Here is a 21581-nt window from a genome sequence, read left to right as displayed (position 1 = left end):
CTCCACAGGCCCGGACGATGCTCAAGGCAGCCAGCAGGCCGCAGCACGGGATCCCCAATAGCTGGGAGGCCAGGAGGCAGGACTTACGCTGAGTGCAGAAGAGTCCAGTCCAGCCAGGGGTGCAGTGGCAGGCCCCATCCTCGGCGCTACAGCGTCCCCCGTTGTGGCAGCTACACGTGTGGAAGCAGGCGGGGCCCCAGAACCCTGGTGGGCAAGCTGGGGGATGGGTGGGACGCAGAGGGTGAGACAGAGGCAGACAGAATCGGAGGGAGAGGAAGGGGGACTGCACGTCAGCCAAGATGCCAGGATACACCCGGGTGGAATTTCCTGGCTTTCCTGACACGCTGTTCCCGGAATTCCTCCACTCACCTCCTGACCCACTCACCCAGGATCCTCTGCCCACTTGCCCAGCTCCGAGGGCTCCTGAACTTCCTTTCTCGGGGGACCGGCTGTGATTTGGAGCATGTGGGGGTGTGTGAACTAAACACTGCAGTTTACAGCATGAACACTTAACATTCCCGTGACGACGGGGACTTTCCCAGGGTGGGGACTCCCCTCTTTTGGCTGATGAGCTCCCCGAGGACGGTACTGTGTCTCCTCCACCAGAATGGAAACTCCCTCAGGCCAGGCCATCCAACTGGGACCTCCCTCAGGGTACTGGCCACATCTCACCCATTGCACCAGGAGCTCCGCGGGGCTAGAGGTTAGGCCTTCACCCTGGTGTGGTCCCTGTTACTTCCATATCGGATTGGGGTACACCTTACAAGAACAGCTTCTACAATTCCTTGTCCAGGCTTATGTGCCCAGGACATCATTCACATGGGTCACTCAGGGGACCCCTCACCCCTCTGAGGTGACTGCCCTGGACTCGCGTCACTTCCCCACTCCCAAACCCCAGCAAGCCAGTCCCTGCCCCCTTCTCCTCCCCAACCAAACGTAGGGGCTACTCCTTGCTCAGGTGCCCACGGAGCATTAATTCTCAGTCTTGGTATCAATGGTACTCCCAACAATGTCAGTACCTCTATTACCAACAGTTAATAATGCCAGTGATCAATCCTAATGACTCATCATGTTAGCTATGGAGCTAAATGGGACTCAGGTGGACATTCCTGTCCACAGAAGGAGATTTTGGTGGAGGCACCAGGGACACAAAGGTTCTGGGCAAGGAAGGGGTGGGTTAGGGGGCCAGACTTCCGGTTGGGGGGGGGGCATTCCCAGGAGGCAGCTGCTTACCCTGTGAGCAGTCCTTGCCAATCCATCCAGGGAAACACTGGCAGGAGCCATCGATGGGGCTGCAGGTCCCGTTGTTGGCACAGGAGCAGAGCTGGGCGCAATCCTGTCCAAAGCGCCCTCCAGCACACACTGTGGGCACAGGACAGCCTGGCTCCTGCCCTCCCACCTGCACTCCTCAGACCACCACCCGCAGCTGCTGCACCCTTAGATGTTCCCAGGCCATTGCCATTGTGGCCCTGGGCTCACAGATCTGGGTGGGAACTGCCCACCTCCACAGCCCCATCACCCTTCTCCATGTGCGCAGAAATGAGTTCCCCTCTTGTGCTCACAGCTACATTCTTCTGGAGGCTCTATTACTGATCCCCTTCGAAAGAGGCCCAGACTGAGGCCCAGAGGGCTAGGGAGAGGCCCTTGACTTGGGCCTCACAGATGGAAGCGGTGAGGCTGGGAATCTGGCCTCTGCCCTCAGTCTACACGGCTCCGCGGCCTTTTGCTTTCCATTACCACATTCTTGCCGGCATCACTATCCCACAGCCACGAGGGTGGACGATGTTTGTAGCTGGAAGCAGAGGGGCGAGTGCAGGGTGGCGGGTCGGCCTGCAGTTAGACTGTTGGAGGACTGTCTCTGCCCACCTGTTTCCTCTGTCTCTCCAAATCCCACCTGTTCTTCAAGCCTTAGCTCAGCCTCAGGACAACCCTCCTGAGTCCACAAGGAGCTCTCTTCCACTGAGCTCCTGTGGTTATTTCCACCTTGAGTCACTTGTAGGGTTGTGATTCTCACCTCTCCTGGAGGAGTCACTCCTTGGTCCCTAAAGGAAGGGCTGGTGTCCTCAACCAGGCTGTAAGCTCTGATAGAACTAAGTCTGAGTGTTAATTGAGCACCTATCTTTCATTTCCCCTGCAGTTCATTCTCCACCTGCTTCCTACAACTTGAGCTCTTTAAAGCAGAGCTCTCTTCTTCATGGCACTCCTGTGCCCTGCTCAAACATCCTCAGTGGCTCCCCACTTCCCCAGAATAAAATATAGCTACCTCACCTGGGTTACCCTTGACCACCTGTCTCTCCCAGACACATAAGCCACTGGCCCACACAACACTTTCTAAATACACCACATGCCTTCACTCCAGCTGTTCCCTTCTAGAGTTTCCCTGACCCTCATGTCCAGCTGTGGAAATCCTACCCTGCCTGTAAGACTCATTTTGTTCTTAAACTTTGTTTGAGAGAGAGAAAGAGCGAGACCAAGAGCGAGCACAAGCAGGGAAGAGGGAGAGAGAGAGGGAGAGAGAGAATCCCAAGCTCACAATTGTGAGATCATGGCCTGAGCCAATATCAAGAGTTGGATGCTTAACAGACTGATCCACCCAGATGCCCCTATAAGACTCATTTTAAATGCTACCTTCCCTATGATCTCTCTGTAGTAGACTGTTAATCTTTCAATAATTCATTGTCTTCTTCCTTAGAAGTAGAATCTGAAGTTTTAGCTGGGCTTATGGCCACAAAGACTTCATTTCTTAGGCTTCTGCACTGCTGGGTATGGCCATGTGACTACATTCTGGCCAATGGTAAGTGGAAATGCATGTCTCTAGTTGCCCATTCCTCATCCTTGTTGAAGGATAATGTGGATTATGGATAAGAACTGTGGATAAGGTGGCTGAGTTTAAGCAGCTAGCTTTCATCAGAGGTGGAAGCCATGTACTGAGGATGGCTGAACAACAAGACAGAAGGTCACTGGTCCCTGACAACTTTGTAAGCTACCCTACCATTCTCCAATGGTTTACTTCTGGATAGTTTCTTTCTTGTTCGTTCGTTTTCCTTTTCCCTTTCTTTCTCTCTTCCGGAAATAATGTTTGTCATTTTCAAGTCAGTTATTTTGGCTTTTTATGTCACTTATAGCTGAACTAAATCCCGATTCACCCATCTTCTCTGGTTTTGGGGTGCTATATCCTTGTTTGAACTTCCAGACCCTCGGTTAGTTTCTTCTTCCCGGTCTTCTGTTACTGTAACTTCTGAGTCTATTTCAGGCCAGGCCTGAGTTCTACCCATGTCTTTGTCTTCCACAACACCTGGAAAAACCAGGCAGGGTAGTTGAATGTGTGGAAATAAACTGGCTGCCCCTCAACTCCCAAGTTCTTCTGGGGAAGGCTGAGCTCCAAATTTCCCCCTCTAGACTATAGGCTTTGTGAGGTCAGGGAATGTGGTTCTCCTGTTCTTTATTGCGTCTGAGTGCTCAGCGCAGTGTCTGATGTGTAGGAAACATTCAGAGAATATTCCAACATGGCCAAAATAGGCCTCAGGAGCAGTGACCTTCCAGTGGGTTCTGCTGGGACCAGTGACTCTTCTCCCTTTGAGCTCTTCCAGGTGCAACCTTCTCCCCTTAGAGCCCAGTTGTAGCCATCCCCACAATCCTCCAAGAAGGCTTCCGTGCATTCCTGTTATGGGGGAGGAATCCCTTGAATGTCCGAGGCCCTCAGCTAAGTCACTCAGAGGATCATGGGAAAGTGTTGATTCTTAAAGAGAAGCGACTTACCCAGGACCCAGGTCTCTCACGCCTTGGGCTGGCACCCTCTCCTTTATGCCACACTGCCTCACCTTCAAGCCCTTCCCCAACCAGATTGTGGGCAGCTGGAGCTTGGGATCTGTGTCCACCTCATGCCTTTCCTGGACATGACCAGTGGTTGGGACAAATAATCAAGGCGGCATGGTGCACCAGGGTCTCCAATGTAAAGCCTTGGGTTTGGGTCTTTATTTATGTATCCAGCAAACAGTTCTAGGCACTTATATGCACGAGACACCATTCGAAGTGCTTCACAAATACTAGTTCGGTCAACCTTGTAATACTTTCAATATTAGATATTTTCATTACTACTCCCTATTATCAACTCTACAGATGAGGAAACTGAGGGACTGAGGTCAAGTAATTTGCCCAAGGTCACACAGCTAGAAAGGTCTGCCACTTACTCGGTGAGCACTTTTGGACAGACTGCGTGACCCCTCTAAGTCTCTGTTTCCTCATCTCAGAAATGGGGCTAGTGACCCTCATTCACTGGGCTCAGGCCGTAGTTCGCAGCTATGGGGCTGATCTGGGGCCCTGCGCTTCCCCTGGCCGAAACCTTAGCTCCTTCCAGGGCGGATGGCTTGCACCTCGCCACCTGCAGCTCAGGTTCCTGCTTCTTCCCCGCCTCTGGGAGGTGCTTGATTTGGGGAGCCCGTTTCCCCAGTCCTGGCCCTGTATGGGGAAGGGGGTGAGCTGCTCCACCTCCCATACCCCCCAAACCGGCTCTAGGCTTCTCTAACAAGACAGTCTTATCTTTGAAGTCTTTCTCACACGCTCCAGGCTGACAAATTCACCCACAGAGCCGCTAATGCGATCAGTCTAATACATTAATTGGTCGACTTCTTAGCTGAATCAAGAGTGAGGCAAGAAGAGGGGCGGTGGAGAAGGGGGCTGGTGAAAAGAAAACATCTGGTTATATTTAATCTATGTTTAATGATTCTGCATAAGCAGTGTCTGTAATTTGTAACTCGCTGGAAAGCCGGTCATTAGAAAGTGTCAGTTCAATTTTTTACAAGGTTTGAGACTTAACCAGGGCAGTTGCCATTAATAGCAAACTCTATTAGATCTATATGTGGAAAATACTCATTAGGCCAGCGGGCGATAAATCAGACATCGCAGGATCTGAGAGTTACTCCGCGGGCTGTTTAGGTCCTAATTTAGACCCAGCCTATCTGTATTGACGGTTGGGTCTCCGATGTTTAATAAGTAAACCTCGACGCGTCGGGTTATGATTAAACTGTCCTAGGAGGGCTGCAAGCAAATGAAACTGTCACATATGCTTCCCTGGGGCCCAAACTTCTCGTGACCTCAAAGCATCATGGAATGAACTTTCCACTCATACATATTAACAGCCCATAGCCTTACAAAACCAGCCCAGCTCAGTGGTGATTATTCATCAAAAGAATCTGTTCCCCTGGGAGGTAGTGAGCTCTCAGTGGAAGCATCTAAGCAGAGGCCAGATGAGATTCTCGAGCAGATGACCTTGAAGTTGCTTTAAGCTCTAAGTTTACCTTAGTCTGAGATCTCTTTGCTTCTATGGGTCAGAGTACAAATTCTGCACCCCTGTGTTCAAAGCTGTCCTGAAGGCCTCAGATCACACTTTCCCAGTCCCCCCTCTGCCATCCCTGGCCCCCATGTTCTTTAGCTACCCCTTAATGCCAGACAGTCCCATGTCCACACCCAAGCTGCTTGCTCTACCCGCAACACCTTTCTTCCTTCTCTGCCTCTTAGGCTAAGACCCAGCTGAAGACCTGCACAGCATGCTGCTGTCCCCCAAATCCACACCGAGCACTGGCCTAACCGAGCCAGGGATGGCAGTAGGCAGCGGAGTGCCAGAGCCCCCTTCCACTTTCGCGCTGGTTGCTAAATACTCAAGAATTTTGTGACCGTGTTGAGCCACTGGGACTGTGGCATCAACCACGGCGGAGACACTGAGGTCGCAGAACTTGCTTGCAAATGTTACAAAGCGAGGCTTTCCCCCCACAGAGAGCCAGTTTAGCAGCACGCCAATGCAAATAAGCTTTATTATCTCCCTTTTCAAGTCCTGTTGAGTGGCGGAGGCTGGCTGGAGTTGGCCTTGTGAAGGATGCTGCTGTGGAGATGGGAAACTGCGGTGAGGGATCAGTGACGTTGGCCTGAGTGTGGGGGGAGCAGGGCTGGGAAGCTGCCATCTCCAGCCCATGCCAGAACTGTCTCCTCTGAGTTCCCACAGCATCCTCTGCCTTTACCACTTGGCACTCAGCAGAAGCCATTCGGGGACGCTTCTTATGCAGAACTCATCTACACTTATTTCATTTTTCCTCAGCTTTGGAGTCAGAATTTGTTTCTCAGCTCTGCCACTTTCTAGTGGTGAGACCATGGAGTAGTCATTTAACCTCTCTGAGCCTGTTCCTTTTAACTGCGCAATGGCTTTGTCTCATGCCTGGCGGTGACCAGTTCTCACAAAGGTGGGCCTGCGCCCTGAAGATGCAGGGAGCTGCCTCCACAGAGCATGATGAGAAGCCCCAAACCCCTCCTTCCAGCCCCTTCTCTCCCAAGATGCCTCGCCTCCCTGGCCCATACCTTCCCCTGGAGACACTACCTTGGTTGCAGAGGGCTCCGGAGAATCCAGGGAGGCACTCACAGATGCCACTGATGTGGTGGCAGGGACCACTGCTGTGCACGCAGAGGGGACATGGCTGGGCGCAGCCATGGCCATAGAAGCCAGGTGGGCAGACTGGGGATGAAGGGGAGAGGATGGTCAGCAGCCTCAGGGGCCCCAGTCGGCTTGGCTACCTGGCCGGTTCCACACAGGGATGCAGAGAGGCTCCTCAGGGGTATGCGGAGAGCTGTCTCCACCCCACACCTTCGAGGGCCCACCCCCTTCTGCAGAGAGGAGCTGTGGTCTGGTCCTGTTGCCACTGAGGAGCCAGGCTGGGCCCTGAACTTAGGGACAGAAAAGCCAGTGCAGGGAGAGAGGGGACTAGAGGGAGAGGTTTGATGGGGGCTGACTCTGAGACCCTAGCCCCTCTCAGGCCAGGACTAGTTCCAACAGGGAAGGGGTGGAGAGGGTGAGCCATCTTACTTCTCTGGCACAAGGGTCCTCGGAAGCCAGGGGCACACTGGCAGCTCCCGTCCTCTGGGGAGCAGGAGCCACCGTTCTCACAGCTGCAGGAGACGGAGCAGTTGGGGCCCCAGCGACCAGGTGGACACATGCTGTCACAGCGGATGCCTGTGGGCCAGAGGCAGACTCAGGTCAGTGGTAAGAGGAGTGAAGGCAGAAGGAAGGATGATGGGAAGGGGCGCCATGCAGAATAAAGGGGTGGAGGTGAGCACAGTGTATCTGGGAGTGCAGAGGAAAACTCCTATCTAGACTTGGCTGGTCTAGGGAGGGCATCCAGGAAGAGGAGATGCCCAAACTAAGTCCTAATGGCCAAGGAGGGATTTACCAGGTAAAGGAAACCCTCTGTGCAAAGCATAGGAGGCAGGAGAGAGAATCGTGCCTTGAAAGAAAACACAGCATAACGTGGCTGGACCATAAAGTGCAAAACGAGGTATGGCAAGAGATGGGATTATGGGACCAAGAAGGGACCAGGTCATGAAGGACCACCCTCATCTTTGACATCTTAGCTGGTATCCAAGGTTAGGCTTGAGAGAAACCAACTCTGGGGCAGGTGAATGCTGTTACGGGGCAGGGCTGCACGAGCCACGAGTGAGCTCCCTGCCTAGTGGCCATGTCGGCCCAGGAGCCACTGGTCCTTTGGGTCCCAGACAACCAGCCCTAGGGTGAGGGCTCAGACAGTGGGTGGGGTCTTTTCAGATCCATTTGACCATAGCCCTCGGTGCAAAGTGGATTTTATAACATATGTGCACACATGTTTGTAATAAAAACCAACACTTTGCAAAATGAGGTTTTACTATATGTGACACACTCCGATGTTTTCTCTACGCTATGATGTATTTTATTAAGAAAGAGGAGGAGGGGTGCCTGGGTGGCTCAGTCGGCTAAGCGTCCGACCTCAGCTCAGGTCACAATCTCACAGTTCGTGGGTTCGAGCCCTGCGTCGGGCTCTGTGCTGACAGCTCAGAGCCTGGAGCCTGTTTCAGATTCTGTGTCTCCCTCTCTCTCTCTGACCCTCCCCCGTTCATGCTCTATCTCTCTCTGTCTCAAAAATAAATAAACGTTAAAAAAAAAAAATTAAAAAAAAAAAAAAAAGAAAGAGGAGGAAGGCCTACCTGGTCTTCTTGAGTGCAGACAGAGCAAATAAGTTACTGAGATGATGGCAGCCCAAAGGCTAAGAATGAATTTTAAAAGGCCCGAGGCCCCAGCTGAGAGGTGGGGTTTCCTCTCAGGCAGAAAGACTTCCAGTCTGACATGCATTAGGTGAACAGATGGGTGTGGGCCCCGGGAAACTGGCGTGGCTTTGGATGGTGAGTATCAGAGGCTCAGAGAAGAACAGAATTAGCTTAAAGATCATGTCTGCCTTGTTCTAGGGACGGGGGTTGCGAGAAAGAGAAAGAGAGAGGGAGGAAGACTCTCAGGCCCAGTGACGAGAGCCAGCCCTAGCACGAGGAGAGCAGTGGGACCAATTTGGAGGCAGGCTGGAATTGCAGAGGCCCCCCTGTGCCCATGGGAAGGGGAGGGAGGGAGGGAGGGAGGACTGAACAGCCAGAGAGAGCGGAGAGTGAGGGGATATGACAGGCCTTATTCACCCTCCAGTGCCTGTCTAGTCCAGTGCATTCACTCCCTCCTTCACCCCCCTCCCTGTGACATCTCAATTTGCCAGCAGGGCAAGGGTTTCCGATGCTGCTCTCCTGGAAATGAGGCCTCTTCATGGTGCGGGGGAATCTGGCCAGCACACTCCACCCCTTGATGGAGGCCTCTCCCGGTGCGGTTTCAAGGGCTCAAGAGGCTGACCCTGGACCAACCCCACGGATTGACCGACTGAAGGGGAGCCTGGGGAAGGCAGGGCCACGAAGCTGTTCAAAGCTTTGGCTACTGCTTCAAGTTTCCCCTTCTCGAGGCACACGAAACCTGTGACCTGCTCCAAGGAATCTTCTGTTGGAAACCCAGGATCAGACTGTGGGCCGAGGGACTCTGCTGTTCCCGGGAGGCCCACCGGGACTAAGGCAGAGCTCTGCTGCCCGACGGCGGCCTCTGATCCCATCGGTGCCTCAAGGGCTTTTTGTAGGCTGACCAAGGCACACGGGTCACACATAACACTGCTCTTTCCTGAAACCGTATGCGGATACTGCTGTGATTAATAAACACAAAAGCACCCTTGAATCCGTGGCAGCTTGTGGCTATTGTGCGTTCTCCCAGTCAATGGATATTAAAAGTACAGCTACTCTCATGTGTGGGATCCTCAACATGTTTTCATGTCAAGAAGGGGTCCTCCTTCTTGGGGCCTGAGGTGGCTCTCAGTGCAAGGTGATTATGCGGACGGCAGGTGTCAGCAAGGGCCCACTGGGTTTCAGGATCTGGCAACTTTGATATCACAGCCTGGTTCTGTGGGAGTGGGGCCCCTGTTGGAGGTTTTTCTAGGTCCTAAGAACTCTCTGGAGCTCGAGACGCTGGGATCTGAGTGGGGAGAAGGGCCCAGGGTTTGCCCCTGTGTGGAGTGCCCCAGTTCTATTGGAGGGCCAAAGGAGCAGATCCTTGGCCTGGTGGGAGGGTCTCCAGTTACAGCGTCTGAAAATGCACAGCTTCATCAGTTATGCTATCTAGGCCTTGTGTTCCCAGTAGTTGAATAGGGATAATAATCTCCCTTAGAGGTCCTTCCCTGCTGTATTTTTCGGGACCCCCCTCTTCATCTATACTGATGGGTAAAGCCAGGCAAACAATTCATGTACTGTGACCTCAAATTCATGCCACGAGGCCAGCAGCGACTCAGCAGCCCGCACCCTTCAAGGTCTGCTTAGGGTCCTTCTGCAGGAAGCCTTCCTAGATGTCTACCCAGGGATTCAAGCATCTCTTTGAAAGTCAGTGGCCTACAGCTTTGTCCCTGCCTATTATTTGAATGTTTCGTACATAAGGCTCGTCTCCCCTGGCAGCAATGTGAAGGGAGCATGGCTTATTGACACTTCTGACCCTCCTTATTTGGTGCTCCTAATGGACAGGATGCCATCTTGGTTATCTTTGCTTCTCCCGTGCCCAGCACAGTGTCAGGTACATAACAGGTATGCAGGAACTACTGCTTTATTGAATTTTGCTGTTTATTGCTAGGCCTGACACAGTGCTGGGTACATGGTAGTTGCCAAGTAAGGACTATGGTGATTGCTTGAGTCAATAAATGCTAATTGAATGAATAGATGATTCCTTCTTACAATGCAATCCTGTGTCCCCATCCTATTGGCACTAACGTTCTGAGACCTTGGACAACTCCCTCTCCTCATCTGTAATCTGAGAGGTTACAGTAGTAGATCATCTTGAAGGTCTCCTTCGCTTCAAGGGGAAAACCCATATATGGTTATAGCCCACCTTCTTTCAACTTACTTCAATAAGCATTTAATAAACACCGACTAGGTACAGGCCAAGGGGAACTAGATGTGATGGCACTTGCCAAAAGAGTCGGGCTTATGCAGGCAGGGGGAAGACATGCACATACTTAGGGCAGAGCAAAACCGGTATTGAGTCCAAGCATGAGCAATGAGCCAGGAGCTGGGAAGTCAGGGAGAGACTTCTTGGGGCAGGTGTGGGTGGGGAGGGTTCACTGAGTGCGTGTCCGGGACCTACACCCCATCCCCCTCCTTATCCTTCCTCGGTCCCCTTTTCCATGACAAACCTCAGGACATCAATCACTCCTTTGAAATGACTTCAGGGCCGCATTTGGAGAAATTAGCTTTAGAACAGCAGAGGCCTTGCTGAAAAGTTGTCCATCAAAGACAGAATTTTTAAGCACTAGATATCATTAAAATCTTACCAGCTCGCTTGAAATCAAGGCAATGAAAAATTAAAGTGGATTTCCACTTGGCTCCAGCTAGGCATCTGGGGTGCCAGTAACTAGGGTGGAGTCTCACTCCGTACCAAGGGGCAGGGCAGAGGAGCCAGGTCAGAGATGCTGCAGAGGAAGCGATGTCCTTGGCTTTCTGCTGGTCAGCAACCTGGTATGAATTATTATCTGAAGGCCTACACTGCCAGCAACGCCTGCCTTTCTTCCTCTGTCCACCACCTTGGGACCGACTTCATTCCCGCAGCACAGCATGATGAAGCACTTCCTATATTCATGCGTTACGTTTATTGAGCACAGTGCCATGCACATTTAGCACTTTCAAGTATTCACTCATTTAAACTTCAAAATGACCCTGCAACCGGGAGGATTAGAATTATCTGCATTTCATAGATGGAGAATTCAGGACCCCGAGAGGTTAAAGGACTTGCCCAAGGTCACAAACCCAGGCAGTCTGGCTCCAGGTCTGTGTTCCTGACCAACATGGCCTCTGTCTCTCAGTGGGTGGCAAGCGGTGGATACAGTGATGAACAAGGCCCTGCCTCCAGGGAGCTGATGGTCTAGCTGGGGAGCTGAATAATAAATACTCTGATACAGGTTCAGTGTCGAGTGAGCCAAATACGGCAAAAAGAAGAGTGTGGGATATTATGAGAATTAATAAAAGGGGCTCTGATGTAGTCTTGGCCTGTTGTAAGGGGAAGGCCGTTACCAGGTGAAGAGAAAAGGAAAGAGTGACCCAGGCAGAAAGAAGGCGCGTACAAAGGCTTGGAGTCAGGAGAGTGGTCGGTCCAAATGCTCCAGGGTAGTAGACGGGAGGGGGGGGGGAGGCAAAAGGGAGGTGGCGGAGGTGGGCGGGGGCCAGATCGTACGGACCCTGGGCCACTGTAAGGAATTTGGATTTTATGTAAGCGCCAGGCGAAGCCACTGAGGACTCTTGAGCAGGGGCTAGTATGAATGCAGCTGTGTTTTAAGAAGTTCACTTGGGCCACCATATGCATAACGGATGCAGCTGGGCAAGAGGGGTGGCCCAGAGAGAGCAAGTAGAAGGCCAAGGCAGGGCCAGCTGGGAGATGGTGCCTGGAGGACCAGGATCATGGCAATGGGATGGATTTGCTCTGTGTCTGGGAAGCAGACTGAAGGATACATTTTGGACCAGGAATATGAGCCGGAGCTAAGCGGAAGGTCCCCGTCCCCCTCCCTACCATATCCTCTGTGAATACAGATTCAGCACCTACACCCACCATGTGTTCAACCTTTGTCTGATTTCTTACTGGTATGTTCCTGACCTTCAGAATGAAGCCTGCACATAATAGATGTTCAATAATTTGTCTGCTTGAATTGTATGGAATGGAGAAGTGGGGCCCAGAGGAGATAAGGAAAAGGTGCATATGTAAGGAGCAAGAAGAAGTGAAAAAGAACCGTCAAGAGAAGTAGAACCCCAAAGACCTAGTTTCACAGGCCTTGGGTGGTGGTGAGGCAGGGGGCAGTTACCTGTCCATCCGGCCAGGCAGCAGCAGTGGCCTGTGACAGGATCGCAGCCGTCCGCATGGCTGCAGTCACAACGCTCACTGCAGTTTAGCCCAAATGTGCCATCCTGTGGAGAGAAGGGGAGGGAGAAATGACCAGACCTAGACTCCCAGAGGTTCATACACTTCTGTTGGATTTTGATGACAAAACTGAGCCACTGCCCATGGGGATGCAAAGAGACTGTGGCCGGGGCGCAGTGGGAGCCCTTTTTATAACTGGTGATCGACATGGCCACGAGGTCACTCCAAATCATTCTTTGGCTGCATTCACAGAAATGTGGGGTTCTCGATGGTCAAGCTCGAAAGGATGTAGTTAATGATCATTAACACAAATTTGTAAATGAGAATGCGCTTTGCAGATCACAATGCATCGATCCCATGTGAAGAATGACTGATCTATTATTTATTCCTAGGCAAGAAGGTACCAACCGACTTTTGTTGCATGTTCATTAGGTGTCAAGAGCCTTCTATCACTCATTTCTCTCAATCCTCACAGCATACCTTTGGGATGGTTCCATTACATTCACAAGTGAAAGATGGGAAATAGGGTCAGAAAGGCGAAGTAACGTGTTCGAGGTCACATAGTTAGGATGTGGCGAAGTCAGCATCTGAACCCAGGACTGTAGGCCTCATTCGACAATATCACATGGTGGTTGGTTTAACTTATTCGTATCTTCGACTAAGATCCAGTGATTAAGTCTGGGTGGTTATTGCTGAAGAGTGTTTGGTTTTGTCCTCCCATACCCTGATCATAAAATTATTGAGGAACAGCAACCCCGAGGGGTTAGTAATGGCTGTCCTGTAGCAGTGGGTTATGAAGGATCCTGAGGCTGCGCATGGGCTCAGGGAAATGTGCCAGAGACAATTAATAATGTTAACCAAGCACAGCAAGGGGGAAGTGATGCCACGGCACTCCATCTGCCAAAGATCTGCCATTTTCTAGAGGAAAGGGCTGAGGTCCCAAAGCAGGAAAGTGGCCACAGAGGTTAGAACTAGGGCTGAGCCCTGAACCCACGTGTCCCACCACCTAGTCCAGGGCTCTTGTCTGCACACCTCCGTGGACAGAACGACCGCAGGGAAAGGGTGAGAGGGGCTGCTGGGCACACCCGGTCCTTCCCGGCCCCGGGCGCTCACCGGGCAGGGCAGTTCGCAGGTGTCTCCGAGCCAGCCGGGGGCACAGGAGCAGGAGCCATCGGCGGGGCTGCAGGCTGCCCCGTTGGCACATGTACAGCTCTCATTGCAGTCCAGGCCCCACGTCCCGCTGGGACACGGCAGGGTGCAGTCCAGGCCTTGCCACCCTGCGGGGAGGGACAGGGCTGTCACCGCTCCATCTGGGCCCAGCACGGCCTTCTGCCCCCTGTCTCAGCCGGGCCCCTGCCACCTAACCCTTTGTTTCTCTGATTGCTGGGTGAGAAGACACATTCCACCTGGAGTCTACTCAGAAACACAGCACGGCTATTAGGAGAGCTGGGGGGAGAACCCAGGTCTCCCGCCTCCCAGTTCTCACTGCCCGTGCTGTAAGTGCTTGATCCCCCCTGGGACAGGGAACCGGCTGAGATGGGGAGGGCTATTTTCTGCCCAGGGTGGAATCCGGCAGCTTATTTTAGGGCCCTTTTTTTCCAGGACAAGCTGGTTTCCCATTCTGAGGCTGGTCACTGGTCTGCTGGCTCTCAGATCCATTTTTCCCCCTCCCTGCTCTGATCTGTGTCACAGGGGGCTGATCCCTGCTGCCACATACCCCAGGTTCTCCCTCGGCTGGCTCCCAGATGGGCTTCACAGTGGGTGACCTGGCCCACAGACCGCAGTAAGGGAGCAGGAGAGACGTCACGTACCTTGTCCCCTTTCTCTGCTGCAGGCAGGGCCTCTGATGATGGCTGGGTCTCCACCGTGCTCCAGCACTGTCACGCAACCCCTCTATCCACGTGCCAGCTCCCACCCAGTGGCCCTCACTCCCAGGCTCTAGAATTCCACTTCCTCCATCTGTCCTTCCCCTCCAGGAGTGGTGGAAACTCCTCTCTCAGCTTCTCATCTCTGGTCAGCCTGCCTTCCTTTGTATGCTACCCCAGCGATTGTAACACCACTGTAACTAATCCCCTCTATTACATTCCTGCTATTGAAGTCCCTGGCATGGGTTTCCTTGGCTGGAACCTGACAAATAAACTCCCTGACTCTGCATGTGGGTGGATGGGGCAGGAACAGCCCAGACTCCTCAGCTTGGCAGCCCACTCGGGCAGTGTGCACATCTGAGGAGGGTGGGACTGGAAAAGAAGGCACATCACCTTCCTTGCAGGTGCAGGAGCCATCCACGGGGGAGCAGGTACCACCGTTGTTACAGGTACAGACGGACGAGCAGTTGGGGCCGTAGGTCCCCGTGGCACATGGAACTGCACAGACCTCTCCCTGGAAGACGAGGAGGTGAATTCTGGATCAGAGTTGTCCTGTGCTGGTTGGCTGTGGTAGGGAGAATAATGCCCTCCCCTCTTGCCCCCATAAAAGATGTTCATGTTCTAATCCCTGGAATCTGTGAATGTTACTTTACCTGGTAAAGGGGACTTTGCAGATGTGATTAAGGACCTTGAGGTAAGGAGAATATTCTAGATTATGCAGGTGGACCCAACTAATCACATGAGTCCTTAAAAGTGGAAGATGACTAAAGAAGATCAGAGAGCTATGCCATAGGAACTCCCCCACCTGCCTGTCACCTGGTTGGAAGAAAGGGAACACAGCCAAGGAATGCACTGGCCTCCGGAAGACAGGATCAACCCTCATTTTAGAGCCAGCAAGAAAATGGGGACCTGAGTCCTACAACCCTAGGAACTGAATTCTACCAACTTTCCTGAATGAGCAGGAATCAGATTCTCCCCTAGAACCTCCAAAAAGGAACACAGCCTGCAGACCTTGACTTTAATCCAATGAGACCCACACCTGACCTACAGGACTGTAAGATAATAAATCTGTGTTGTCTTAAGCCACTAAATGTGTGGTAATTTGTTACAGCAGTGATAGGTAACAGGGATTGTCACTGGTTGGGGGAGGGGTCAGGCTTCCAGACTACAGCTCCAGATGGGGAAAGCCCCCATGGAACTTGACCCCTGAGTCTGTATGAGGTCACAGCAGGACAGAATGTAACCCTTTGCCTTTCAATATTAGTTGAGTCTCGCCAAGAACCCCATGACACAGATAATAGTACTCTAATCTCCATTTACCTCAACCTCAGAGAAGTTAAATGTAGACAGTAATAGTTAATGTTTACTGAGTGCTTTCTCAGTATCAGGCACATGCATACATCCTCTCATTTGATCCTCACAAGACTCGCAGGAGACTATTTATTGCCTCAGCGTCATTCCTGTTTTATAGATACAGCAATCATACGGAGAAGTTAGGTAACTCTGCCCCAGCCATGGTACTAACAACAGCTGATCTCTACTTGAACCAGGGCTGGCTGCCTAACCATTCTGTTACCAGGCATCCTAAACTGGCTTCCCCAGAAAGCATCCTCCGAGATGGAAATTAGTGAGCTCTTGAGAAGGGTCCCCATGAGGAGTAAGGGAAGCAGGACTGGGTAGGGGAGAAACGGCCCTGAGTTGCAGTCAACAATGATCTCTGCTGATCTGCCAGACAGCTCTGGAGCTGGGATGGACCTTAGAGATATCCAAGCAGGGGAAGGGGAGGGAGAGCCTTTACATCCCCCCCCCCCCCCCCCCCAGCATTGGACATCCACTGCTCCGGGGAAGGAGGCATGATTTCATAGGAATCGGCACCCTCTGACTGAGGGCAGTTTCTGGAGAGGGACGCAGTCGGGAGCCACTGTTTCCTGAAGCTGGGGAAGAAGGGGTGCCTCAGACCCGAAAGCTGAATCTGAGGGGCACACTACAGCGTCCACTATACCAGGCCTCCATGGGTGGGCTATTCATTCCAGTGAAGGGTTCAGGGCAGGGGGCGACCAGGAATGGGGACTTCACAGGCCTTGAGGGGTGAGAGCATTCAATGTGCCGGAGAAGAGCCAGGTACAGGCAATCCAGGCAGGAAGAGTGTGGACAAGAGTGCAGAGGAGTGTGAGAGCTGAGAATTTTCTAGGGGTAACTGCTGGAAGAGTTTGTGTAGGGAGCGGTGAGGGGGATATTTAAAGGGGAGCTGGGAGCCTTGAACGGCAGGTAAGGGGGTTTGGGCTTTCTTCCCTGAGCTCTTTGGGACATGCCTTCCACACTCAGGAGCCTGTCTGCTCTGAGCATGTGCTCATTAGAGGTTGGAGTCCTTCACCAGAAGTCTCCATGGTTCCCACATTTTCCCTTGCCAGTCCCTGGCAGGCCCTGACCAGCTGGAGTCTGCAGCACTCCCATTACCCAGAAAGCTCTAATTTTTCCAAGACTATAAATAGCCCCCAGGAATATATGTAAGCTCTGAGGGTCTTGGCCCATGTGCAAATTGCACGCACAGCTTATGAGTTTCTCTGCATGAATTTACTTTAAGGGAGAGGGGTTTCTCTCCTGGTATCCTCATTAGTGTCCCCGGCCCCAGTCCTCCCAAGAGGCCTCCAGGGGCCTGTGAGCCCAGCTGTGGGTCTGTTGATGGGGCTCAGAGAGGACTTTCCATCCTGGCTCTATTCCAGGGGGCAAGATACAGAATGCCCAGCTTGAAATGTTTGCTCCCCAAAAGGCTGCACCAGGGCACCCATTTTCTCACAGTGAAACCCATGCAGGGATATTGACAGCTTGAGGTTGCCGGGCCAAGAGGACTTTCTTCTTCCCAGAGAAGGAAATGGAGACTCAGAGAGGGTCAGTGACTTATTCTGCACCCCCCCACCCCTGGTGTATTAGTGAGGATGAAGGAGAAGGCAGGGAGGGAGGAAGGAGAATCAGACGTTCCTTCCAGAGAGGCGGCAGAGCCCGGTGGTTCGAGAATGGACTCTGGTGCCATCCTATTTCCAGCACTTACTGCGTGACCTCGCACAATTTGCTAAACCGCTCTGGGACTCAGTTCTTGCATCTGTAAAATGGGAGAAATAATATCCCTACCTCATAATGATTGTCAAGAGGATCAAATTCGTTACATTTGAAGTAGAACAGCGGCTGGCAGGTAGAAATCGCTATAAAAGCTCTTATTACTGCAAAGGAATCTCTCCCGTGGAAAGAATACACAAAACCCTCCAAGGTTTTGGCAGAAGGCAACTATGGAAAAGGGATCATCTCTCAGTCAGTGAACAATGCTGGGCCCTGTGCAGTAAAGAAGGCTGGTGCTCACAGGGGCAGGAATCCTGACTTCATGCCCCCGGGTTCACCTTCTCCCTCCTCCTGTAGGCTGTGTCCCCAGTTCTCTTCCTCATGGCTGAAGCAGGCCAGAAATTTTATCACGACACACCAGGGGCATGGTCTGGGCGGACAGATTGACCTCTCACTGAGGAGGGGCTACTATGTGCCAGGAGCGCCTCCCAACACTTTGCATTTGTTAGCTCGTAAAGGCAAAAAGTCCAAACAGAGCAGCGAGCAGTTTCTAAAGTACAGAGTTCTGCACCAAAGGGATGTGAGCCTGGCACGCCTAACTCCGAGCATTCCCCTTCTTCCACCCATTCTGTCCTGACCCCCACTTGGCTCAAACTCCTTCAGAAGCACACGTACTAAAGTTTTCGTCCAGTTCCCTACTTCCGGCCAGTGAGCGGAGGGTCAGGCCTGCTCTAGAATTGATTGGCTGTCTCTGGGGATTGACATTTACTGCAAGCCAATCATCAGCCTAATTTCTCAGATTTAGCCCTAACAGCCCCGCCCACCTCCGGGCAGGCCGGGGAGGCTGGCTAAGGCGGGGTGATTCCCAAGGTGCCCCAGGTACGACCTCCCAACACGCAGGCCATTCTCTCACCCACACACCTCCCCAGATTGGGGGACCACTAACAGGCTTTAATCATGATGGCCTGTGAGGCAGGTCTGAGCCTACAGGGTCAGTATCTGTATCTATATGTGCTTAGGTAGTCAGTGCATACACCTGTGAGTGTGTGCGTGTGTGTGTGTGCATGTGCGCGTGCATGTGTGGATGTCTAGGGGTATCTGTTTACCTGCCTGGGTGGGTCTGGGTAGAAATCCTTTTCCTCTTGCTACCTTCCGTCCCCAGTCCTGCTCTAGTGGGAATGGGTACATACACAGCCACTGTGCTTGCGTCTGCCCTGGGCTGTGAGCTCAGGGAGACGGGGATCTGATTTTATTCATGTTTAGATTCTCAGGGCTTGAGAGCCTGTTGGTACATAATGAGCCCTCAATAAATGTTGTTTAATTGAAATGAGATGTTTGTGGGTACATGCTGGCTTCTACTGTGGACAACCAGAAGGACTGGGCACCTTCCATATGCTTTCTCTCTCATGCCAGGCAATTCAACAAATGTTCGCTACGAGGGGACAACTCTAAGCCAGCCCGGCAGTGGGCTCCAGGGGCCCTCAGGATGCTGAGACCCAGTGTCTGCCTTTGGGCAACTCCCAGGCAGCGTCCACACAGGCACACTCTTGGCTGCAGATGTGTTTACCTGTCCACTTATTTGCTGTCTGCTCCCCCAGTGAGACTGAAAGTTTCATGACAACAGGGCTCTTATCTGTCTGGGCTGCCCCAGTGTCTGTAGCTCAGCACCTGGCATAGAGTACAGGTATCTATCATGTTGAACAAATGAGTGATGGGACCTGTTGGGCCCAGGTTCTGTGGCTCCCATCACACACACGAAGCAGAATAGTGTCTGGTCTGAGGCTGGCCACGTTACCACGCCGAAGCTGGCCTTTTCTGGGGGCTCTTGTGAAAAGGGAAAGCCAGGCCAGATCCTGGTCTATGGTTCCAAGCCATACCCTGCCACTCCCTGCCCAAAGCCTGCCCGGCCAGGCTGAGGGTGAGAAGCGCAGCTACAAAATTACCCTGCTGGCCTCCAGTGCACCTGCTCAGGGAGACAAGACCCCCTGACCTGAACAGGATGGTAAAGATGATCAAACCCATGGCTCTCATGAAAAGGAGACTATAGGGGTGCCTGGGTGGCACAGTCAGTTAAGCGTCTGACTTCAGCCAGGTCACGATCTCGCGGTCCGTGAGTTCGAGACCCGCGTCGGGCTCTGGGTGGATGGCTCAGAGCCTGGAGCCTGCTTCCGATTCTGCGTCTCCCTCTCTCTCTGCCCCTCCCCCGTTCATGCTCTGTCTCTCTCTGTCCCAAAAATAAATAAACGTTGAAAAAAAAATTTAAAAAAAAGAAAAGGAGACTATAAGCCAGAGGGCCATGAGGCGGAGCTGAGACCTGTGGGCCAATGCTCAGGGGACTGGCTGCCAGACTGCATCCTCTCTGCTCCCTGTCCCCCGGCCCAGTGCCTGGTCTAGACCAGCCCTGAATCCACATCTGTTGATCTTTTCACACTCCGGGGAAAAGGAGAGGACAAGAGGCCAGGCTTGTGAGCTCACATCAGAGGTAAAGTTGGGGAGACTGCGTTTGGCACCTCTCATGCCTCACAGATCTTGGCACTTACACCCTCACTCCTTCATCAAGAGCACCCTAAGGCCCTGTATTGAGGCTGTTCCCCAAGATCTCCATCCAGCACATCTCTTACTGCCAGAAGACAGTGTTCTCTTCTGATCGACCCACGTTCATGCTGGGTCATATATAGGTCTTGGTTTCCCTATCAATTATATGTCGTTATTAAAATCAATCCGTCTCCCCAACTTCTTGCCACCAAGGACCCTTGTTAGTATCCTCCCCCTACAAAGCCCCTTCAATTTGAAAGGCACTGGCGATATTCTGGGTTGGTATCTAAGGCCAGTCACGTATTGAGCAGGTGGAATGTGGCCAGTGACCACATGCCACGTGACTCTGGTGGCAGCATCTTGTCCACCAACCATGACCCAGAAATTCCAGTGATGTCACCTGCAACCAATCAGAGCTTCTGATGAGCGCACTGTAACCTGAGATATCACATAGAGTTAATTTAATTCTAATTAAAAGCAAAAGAAAAACCTCGGTGTTTTAGTTAGCTTCATCGCAGGTAATGGAATATTGCCTGTAGGCTCTGTGAAATGTTCAAAACCCCTCTTGGCAACCTGCTGCAGCCTTTTCAAACATCTAGCGGGGAACCACCGGCTGAATTGTCTCTAAGGGCCCTTCAGCTCTGACTCTCTGAACATTTTCTTGCCTGCAGTAGGGGTCTTAGCCCAAAGGACGGAGGAATGGTAGGAACAGAGGCCCAGGGCTGGGGAGTCCTCCTGGGGCTCTAAGAATCACACGGGCCAGGTGGCCACCTACTCTGCTCATGCATGGTCTGGGCCTGACCACACACCATTCATAACAATGAGGGGACAGCCCGTCGTACCAGAGTTGGAAGGACTCTGGGAATCACTTGGTCCAGCTGTCTTGTTTTACAGGTTAAGGAAACTGAAGCCAAGAGAGGGAACATGACTTGCCCAAGGCCACACAGCCAATGCGAAGCAGGGATGGGTTTCAAACTCAATCTCTTGGCACCCATTACAAGCACAGGATGCTAATAGCCTAGCTGTGGTGAAACTCTAGGAGAGCCTACGCTGCCCCTGCTCATACGGACAGCACACTCACCACCGAAGCACAGAGCATCCGGAACACATGGCCCTGACCTTGAGGAAGGGCTGCCAGCTGAGGCCCAGATGCTTGGAGTCTTTCTCAGCACCTGGAAATTGATGCCTGAGCATTCTTACATTCTTCCCCATCCCCATCTTCCCTCTGCACAGCCCACACCCCCAGCCCCAGAAAGGGAGCCCTCCACCTCCCACAGGGACAGACCCCCCCGAGGTTCCAGCTTCTGCTGGGGGAAGCCTGCCAGCCCTGCTCAGCGGCTCCACTCTGTGAATGGACGATGGATGTGAACACCTCCTCTCATCCAAAGGCCTGTTAATTATAGATGCAGCATTGGCTATTAACATCTTGAACTTGATTTGAAAGAGCTACCGGTGGAATGGAACCCCTGGAGCTGGTTGCTGAAGAGATGCAAATCTCCCCTACACCTTCTACCTGCCTTCTTGCACAATGTGGCGGCACAGGCCCAGACCCCGGTGGGTAATGAGTTACATGTTCTATTAAATTTGTTTCAAATGCTCTTTATTGAATTTTCTCCCCTGCAATACGCTGCTTTGTAGTTTGGCCCTGTTTGGGAAAATTAATCAGCAGCTGGGCTTCTGGTGTGGCTCATCCGTTTTCCTTGCAATGGGCCAGAGGTTAATGAGTATTTTTTGGAGAGGGAGGAGGAGGGGGATGGAAAGTGGTTGACTCTGCCTCCCACAAAAGAGGGAGGCGATGTTGCAAGTTCATCTCTGGGTCCCTTTAAATATGTTCTGGGGGTGGGAGGCAGTGTAAACGGAGTGGA

At 52.4% G+C, this 21581-nt stretch overlaps 1 protein-coding gene across 4 annotated transcripts in view; it reads right to left on the bottom strand.

Moving 5' to 3' along the window:
• The window catches only part of MEGF11 (multiple EGF like domains 11), a 359712-nt gene that overhangs the window by 20177 nt on the left and 317954 nt on the right, over positions 1–21581 (bottom strand). For all 4 annotated transcript variants that reach the window (XR_006293259.1, XM_043555119.1, XM_043555120.1 and 1 more), the window contains exons 11-17: positions 14521–14641; positions 13376–13539; positions 12207–12309; positions 6851–6997; positions 6368–6502; positions 1234–1362; positions 88–216 (exon numbers count right to left, since the gene is read on the bottom strand). Coding sequence is in view for 3 of the 4 variants with exons in the window: in XM_043555119.1 (XP_043411054.1) it covers positions 88–216; positions 1234–1362; positions 6368–6502; positions 6851–6997; positions 12207–12309; positions 13376–13539; positions 14521–14641 (928 nt within the window). In the remaining variant the exon portion in view is untranslated. The remainder of the gene's footprint in view (positions 1–87; positions 217–1233; positions 1363–6367; positions 6503–6850; positions 6998–12206; positions 12310–13375; positions 13540–14520; positions 14642–21581) is intronic.

The sequence above is a fragment of the Prionailurus bengalensis genome, chromosome B3, assembly GCF_016509475.1.
Source record: "Prionailurus bengalensis isolate Pbe53 chromosome B3, Fcat_Pben_1.1_paternal_pri, whole genome shotgun sequence".
NCBI lineage: Eukaryota > Metazoa > Chordata > Mammalia > Carnivora > Felidae > Prionailurus > Prionailurus bengalensis.
Note: the sequence above shows the minus strand (reverse complement) of the source record. Positions and strands in the feature narration are given on the sequence as shown.